Source organism: Kryptolebias marmoratus, linkage group LG7, assembly GCF_001649575.2.
Source record: "Kryptolebias marmoratus isolate JLee-2015 linkage group LG7, ASM164957v2, whole genome shotgun sequence".
Classification (NCBI taxonomy): domain Eukaryota; kingdom Metazoa; phylum Chordata; class Actinopteri; order Cyprinodontiformes; family Rivulidae; genus Kryptolebias; species Kryptolebias marmoratus.
In genome coordinates, this window is record NC_051436.1 from 12,768,114 (window position 1) to 12,775,960 (window position 7,847).

The 7,847-nt window shown below is 46.9% G+C and overlaps 1 protein-coding gene across 1 annotated transcript in view; it reads right to left on the bottom strand.

Annotated features, from left to right (window-relative positions):
* Nucleotides 1-7,847, bottom strand: part of rbpjb (recombination signal binding protein for immunoglobulin kappa J region b) — a gene marked incomplete at its 3' end in the record, with an annotated part of 57,673 nt that overhangs the window by 23,325 nt on the left and 26,501 nt on the right. The window contains 2 exon segments of the mRNA XM_025010575.2: nucleotides 1,271-1,366; nucleotides 7,222-7,260. Of these exon segments, the coding sequence (XP_024866343.1) occupies nucleotides 1,271-1,366; nucleotides 7,222-7,260 (135 nt within the window).

Below are 7,847 nucleotides of genomic sequence, written 5' to 3' on the forward strand. Positions count from 1 at the left end.
CCTCACACACACCTGACACACTCCTGACACACACCTAGCACACACCTAACACACACTTCACACACACCTGACACACTCCTGACACACACCTGACACACACCTCACACACACCTCACACACACCTGACGCCCAAATATTTCACGCTTTCAGAGCACTCCGTCTCTTTCTGCTGCCCTCACGTAAAACAGTCCCAATTCTTTTCCTTCTCAGTGGAAGCTGGAGCTGGAATGAGTTGTTTTTTTGTTTTTTTTCCCCCATCGTCTTCTTCCCGGCCGATCCCAGAGAGGGATACCAGAACCTAAAGCTTCACCGAAAACGGCCTCCGCTTCTCTAAGACTGACACTGATTACAGCTCTGGCTCATGTTGCTGCGGTTCGACTTTGCTCTAATAATGCTCTAATGTTTTGAAGTGGGGTTCTGTGCAGAGGTTCTGGATCGGCATTTGAAGCCAAAACATCAGTTGGACCGATCCCACCACAGGACTGAATATAAGGTGTTCACAGGACCATTAGGACACAACTTGGCGTCACTACCAGGTGCCTGTTTAAATTGTTTTATTATTATTTAAGGAACGTTGTGGCGGCCACATTATTTCTTCAAATTCACCCATTTTAACCAGACTTTGATCATCGCCGCTCATCCATAGATCAAACACTTTTTCTATTCTATTCCATACTTTAAGACCCCTATTTTTCTATTATTTAATTGGTTTTTAAAGCTTTCTTTAAACTGTCAAAACATCTGTACATTTACTGTCTGGACAGTGATGTTCTTTTATTTGTTTTTGTACACCAAAGTAGATTCATGTCGCCTTACAACAACTCGAAAAATTCTTTTTTTTTAGGCTATTTTCTAAACAGGTAGTCCACTGTCAATTTCACATTAAAAGATTATTTACATAGAAGTCAGTGGCCATCTGCAAACGCAAAGAGAGGCAGCGGTTGCGAGCTGTAGCACTTCCTGTTCAGCCTGACACACCCAGTAATTCGGTTGGAATAACCGTGTAGTCCCGGACTACCCGGGGTCAGACAAAAAGCCATCTGCAGCAGGTGAGATATCAACTGCTCATAAGCTGTCAGCAGAACCCCCACTTTAAATGATCTGAACTGTCTCTTTAAGTCCAGGGAATGAAAAGGGCAAAACGAAAAGAAGCGGGAGGCGGCGAACGTCGTCATCATCATCATCGTCTCGAGTTTTTCTGAAACGGGGAGTTCCGGGTGGGGGAGGAATAAAAGCGTGAAAACGGCGGAAACGTTTCCGATCACCTCACCTTTTCTCGTTGCCGTAGGATTTCTGTGCGACTTTGGCGTGCAGGATCATGACGGTCTGGTCGCCTCGCTCCTTCAGGTAGTTCCTCATCGCTTCTCTGCAGCGAAACAGAAGAAGAGAGAGAGGGGGAAAAAAAATTAAAAAGTGACTCACCGAGTTACTTTTATTATCTGGAGGACGATCGCGACTAAACTCCCGGATTAATGTCGGGATTATTGAGCCGCTTTAGACAAATAATAAAAATAAAAAAGTCGAATAAAAAAAAATAAAAAAAATCCTAAGTTAAAAGAAACACGCGGTGAACTCGCAGTGACCTCCCACAAGGCTCAGAGCCTCGGCAATCTGCTGGCCAAACAGTTCTGCTCTCCCCCAGATGTGTCCATTTAAGGTGGAGGTGGTGGGGGAGTGGGGGGGGGTGTTGAACTGTTAATGGCGGCCTCTGAGGGACAGCGAGGAGCGAGGGAGAGGAGGGGAACAGATGGGGAGGTGAGGACTGGTTGAAGGGGAAAACGGAGCCCGAGATCGGAGCGCCACAGCTCCCCGTTCTGCTTCTGACGACCTCCTCCTCCTCCTCCTCCTCCTCCTCCTCCTCCTCCACAAACAGGCGCTCCCCCGGGTCGACGCCCTGAGAGGCTCCTGGGCGCCTCGGACGCCGAAAACGGCTCGACTCCCGTCGGCAGCCGGGCGCAGATGTCCGCGACGCCTGACACGGCACCGCGCTCACGGGGATCCACCCTGAAACGGGCCTTCTCCTCGCCACGGCAGAGAGGAGCGGAGGAGGCCCATCTGTCTGTTAGCAAAATATCTCATGAACCACTTGATGTATTTTACTGAAACTTTCGGAAAGTAATCCCTGATTGTCCATCATAGACTGATCCACTTCTGGAGTCAATCCGATTAAAAATGGCCACCGCAGCCAACACACACAAAAAAAAAAAGAAGTGATTCAGCACTTATTTAACCGGGATTCGTGCTTCAGTACAGCCCGTGTTTGGAGCGGATCTCCATCAGGCTTCACAGGGACACCAGCGACTATCCTCAGAGACGACGCCGTCGACGGGGTGGGGGGGTTCAATCAGCAGCTGGGAGGACTTCCAGGGACGTCGGCTTTCTTTCACGCACGGTGAGAGGCAGAAACGCTACCGCGGGGAGGTCAGACTCCTCCTGAGCGCCAAAGGCAGAAGGAGAAGTGAGAAAGAGACGGTGACCAGCGCGACACGGCTCAACTTCCTGTGCAAAAAATAGCGTGCAGACGCTGACATTAAAAATAACATCTTTTGTGCAAGCTTAGCGGTAAACGATAAAGCGTGCATGTTCGAGGTTGAGACTTGGAATAAAAGCACGATGGGCTGACTTCGACTCAAACGGCTGTGGGACTGTAGAGCAGTGGGTGGGGGGCATTACTGAGGAGAAGAAGAGCGAGTGAGGGGAAACAGACAGAAATGAACAAAAAAACAAAAACAAAGGAAATGCTTAGAAGGTGAGACGAAAATGTGTCGGACACACAAAAAGGAGATGTTCAACAACAGCCTCTGTGTGTGTGAGGATGGTACAGATGCAGCGAGGCATCTGTCCGTACATCTGTCAGCAGAGCGGAGCTGCTCTAAGACCCCACTCTGAACACACACACACACACACACTCCTGCGCTGTAAAAAGAGACTCGATTACAGCCGTCAGACGACGATTAAGCTCGTCTTCGAGCGTCACAAAAAGGATAAATCCCACAGATTTATCGGAGGCGCCTCTCGATTAGAAAACGATTATCGGTGCGTCCCGAGCTCAGATCCTAAAAGAAACTAAACGATTCGCTCTGCGCTGCCGCGTTCTTTCTGTGACAAACCTTAACTTCAAATAACAGACGAGGTATTTCTTCGGCTGTAGGCAGCTGGATCCGATGTTAAACACAAATGACTCCCAGCAGCGTACGGTTCTTCCAATATATCACAGGCCTCTACGAAGTCTGCTGTAGTTTTTCCAGATTTCCTTTTTGAATCGTCTAAAATTCACACAAGACGAGACGAGTGCTGAAACATTTCTCGCAACGATCCCTTTTGTTGACTACAATGTTTGTGTGATGCACACAAGCTGCACAATTAACCATAAACTGTCCAATGCTGCACAATAAGAATTGATTTTTGAAATTGGTTTAAACGTTAGCGCCTTCTCGTGACGCCAAACCAGTTCCGTCTAACGGAGGTAGACGTTTCCTAAAGGGCCGACTCCTCCTGTTCGGTTTTCTTTTTTCTGCTTCGTGCCGAACTCTGATCGAGAAATCCACCGCGCCGCCTGTGGTCGGCCACAACCGGCCGGGCGTTCAGCGAACGAGCAAACAGACAAAAAAAATAACAAAAACACAGCGAAGAGTCGAGCAACAGACTTACTGAATGAAAAAGGTTCAACTTGAGATAGTACACCCAACACACACACACACACACATATATGAAAATAATCAAGCTTAATGATGAACCAAACTAACCAGGAAGTGGTCGTGTACAGAAGGAAGTATTCTCTTTCGTGCTCAATTTGCTGCTTTTTTAGCTCAAACCAAAATGCATCACTTCGGTCACTTCATCCTTTTTTTTTTTTTAAACAAACTCCACAGTAGTTTCACACCCAAACATATCCACCTACTGAGAAGTAGTTTCAAAAAAAGGCTCAAAATATGTAGCTTTAGCCAAGATACATAAAATTATTAAACTTTGTCAGTCTCTTGTTTAAGCATTAACCATTAGGTTGACATATTTCTTTTTTTTTCTTAACGTTTCGTTGCCAAAATGGGTCCACGACCCAAAAGTGGATGTTTGTAACCACCTCGGAGCCTCGAAACAAGCAAGGGTGGTTTGGTGGGTTTCATGTCTTCACTTATTGTTTGTTTCAGATAAATAAGGAATAAGGGAGGAGGGGACTTTTATTAATATAACACCAACCCTATGTGTAACCCCCCCCACCACCACCACCACCGTGCACACACACGCCGGCTACATCTGCGAGTGTGCGTTCTGCGCCTTTCGGCAACCAGAAGGAGCGAGAGACAGAGAGAGAGAAATTGGTGTCCGCCATTTTTTTTTTTTTTTTGGCCATCGAAACCCATCACATGAACCCGAGGGCCAGCTGCAAGCCAGCGAACTGGCAGCACATGAATGAAGATGTGTGTGTGTGTGTGTGGTGGGGGGGGGAGGACAACACACACACGCACATCAAATGGTGCTGGGGCCCCGTTTTTCCAAAACTGCGCCTGGCTGTTCCAGGCAAGATGCAAACCCCACAATTTACTCACAGAGAGCTTCTCAGGCAAAAAGGCTGGGCACACACACACACACACACACACACACACACACACACACACAACTGTGCCTACAAACAAAGACAACAACAACAAGGCTGCGATCGTCCAACAGCTACTTGGCCCTCGAAACATTGCAATCCATCCGTCGACATTCGGGTTCGGCCACAAGCGACTCCAAATAACTCCGAGACGCAACCAATCAGCTTCCTCGGCCCGTTTTCGATTTCCAATTACTGCAGAAGTCTAGACTGTCGACTTCACATTTAGCTGGTTTAGATTTCCCTCTAAGAACTCTATAGAAAATAGTTGTTTAGGGGCTTTTTTATGATTTGGATAGAATAAAAAAAAATAGCTTGTGTTCAAAATAATCTTTACAGTTTAGAAAAACAAATAATTTTCTCCCAAACAGCACTGGTCAGGTTACAAACTCTTGACTTGTGTCACTGAAAAGCTACAAAAATTATAAACAATGTCCTCCAGGATATTGGACAGAGTTACATGTATAATAATAAGCCAACTGAAAAAAAAAAATTAAAGTATTTCTTTAAAAAACAGATAATTTCTTAACATCCATCCATTTATGTTCTTTACCCGCTTCTCCTATCCGAGGCTCGGGGAGCTGCTGTCCGTCTCCAGCAGTCACTGGGCGAGTGGCAGGGGACACCCTGGACGGGTCTCCAGTCCATCGCAGGCACATGGAGACAAACGAGACAACCATTCACACTCTCACTCACACCTGGGGGACATTTTTAGAGTTACCAGTGAACCTAACATGGACGTTTTTGGTCTGTGGGAGAGCATGTAAACTCCACCCAGAGAGGCTCCGGGTCGGGAAGCGAACCTGCGACCTTCCTGCTGGCAGGCGACACGTTTCACTTAATTTGCACCGCCTGAGTGCGTCACCAGTGTCAGCAGCAGCTCGGGCCCCGTCAACATGGGAGTGGCTTTTCTTTAGGATATGCAAAAGTTTTTTTGTTTTTTTTTATTGTTTCAGCCTTTGCATTCACACAGAAACAGAAACTAAAAGCTTAACGTGAGCTTCAACCACACCTTCAACGCCTCGTTTCCTATCTTAGGTGGAAATTTATGGCAGCGTTACAGCGCCACACCCAGGCTCGGCGTGGTCACTGCAGCGCTTTGAGTCGTTTTCGGTGCTTCTGTGTGGATGAAGACATTTATAGAAACACTGCAACGTTTTTGAGACAGCTACATTTCTGAGCATAGGAAGTGAAAGGTGCAACAGAGAGACACCCATAAATCCAGTTTACGTTTAGTAGCATCTAATAGCATCTCTCTGACGTGACTGAGAGACGATCTTTCTGGTGTGGACAACTGATAAAGTCCTGGTAAGTCCTCCCCCTGCACCATGGCAAAGAAGATAAACAACAACACAACAACAGCACAACAGACAGGTTATTATTTTCACTCCATGACGTCTCAGACGGAGGAAGAGAGGATCGTGTCGTTGGATGAGGAGGAGGAGGAGGAGCTGGTGTTTCTCGTTAACATGGGGAAAAAAAGGACATCAGTTCAATAAGACCCGACCTGAGCAGGACGAGTTTGGTCCGTTGAGACGGGTGACGAGAGGCACTTTTCCTACTTTCAGATGGCCCGTTTAGACAAACCGGATCAACCGTTTCACACAGCATTCCCTTTAACGCAGGAACAATCGCGCCCCGAAGTTTGGACCGTGTACCCACGTGCTCTGTAAAAAAAAACTACTTCTGACTGGGGGCAAAGCGCCGGACGGGGTCTCAGCAGGAGAGAGCACAAGTCTCGTCAGCGAGACAACTTCTCGTGTTGTATAAACCAGCCTTTACACTTTTACACTTTGAGGGTTTTTTTCCCCTCTTAGTAAAATCTTTCAACCAGCACAAATTAACTGCTTTGCAATGATGCGTTCACGGACAGGAGAAGAAAGGAAAAAAGGGGGGGATTTTTGAGTATTGGATCAGCTGGCCATCAGTCAAGCTGAAAATCGCCCAATTCTGGGGAACTGGTGTGTCTCTAAATTGACTTGGAACAAAAAAAAGAAGAATAAGAAGAACCAAAACTTGCAGCACGGCGAGTCGAAGCTATGCTAATGCGGAAGGACATCTCTCCTGGACTCCCGAGTCCGTGGATAAGTTCAACTGTTGCTTCTCTGCCGCGACGGTCAGATCTCGTTTCAGCGCTGTCTCATTAAAACGCGTATCGATGCACAGGAAATCTAACTGATTACCAATAACAGCAGAACAAGAATAATGCGATACGACTGGGACCGGCGGACAGAAAGAGGCCAAAAGCAAAAGCGATCCGTGGACAATCGGCTCGGCGTGTAACTGGATCAGCAACGCTGAGGCCAACCAACACAACGTTTACTCTGCGGTGCTTCGAAATACGTTTATAAATCAATTTGCTTCACAGCTTTTGGCCAACACAAGAAAACATTACCCTATTAATGCATGACCAATGAAAAATAAATATAGAGAAACAAAAAAAATATGGTTTTGGACAGAAACACACAAGCAGACTTGATGCAGACTGCGTGAATGACAGAAAACTCACAAAGCTGTGAGGAAGAAAACAAAGTCATATGTTCTAAAAAAAAAAAAAAAAGAAGCTGATTCATATAAGAAGCAGTCCCGCTGCTCTGATTAAAAACTAAAGGTGGGTGCACGCTTACCTCGTTAGGCGCTGTGGCTGAGGGCGCTCCCCGAACTTCCTGCAAAGACACGAAGCGAGACGAGAAAGCGTCAGTGGGCCGCTGATTAACCACAAAACAAACAAAGAGTAAACACCGCGCCACGCCGCGCCGCGCTCAAACCGAGGCCCGTCCGGGGCAGCCGGCCAAACTGAACTTTCCCCGAGCCGGTGAGAAAACTTTCATTTTTACTCCCAGCACTGACACATGCTAACACACACACACGTGGTGTGGTTTTTCACGATCAGATGAGCTTCTGACTCGTCATTCCTGCCGCTGTTATCTGGGTTTGTACGGTAAAACTAAACCACTACAGTTCAACAAGTATGACACCGCTGATCTCAGGCAAACGGGGTCAATCTGACGGCATCCTGTTAGAAACGAGAATTACTTCTGTTTTCGAGAAAAGCAACAAGACGGGTTGTTATAAAAAAAAAAGCAAGATTTAGGGCGTTTTCACTACCTGTGGTTCGTTTACTCTCGCCTTAATCAGCTGAAGTTTATTCTTGTTTGTTTTCTTTTCAAACGGCAGGCAACCTTCAAGCGAACCGTGTCGTCTCAGGTTCAGTTTGCTTATTGCTCAGATGTGTCCGGGGGGGGGGGGGGGG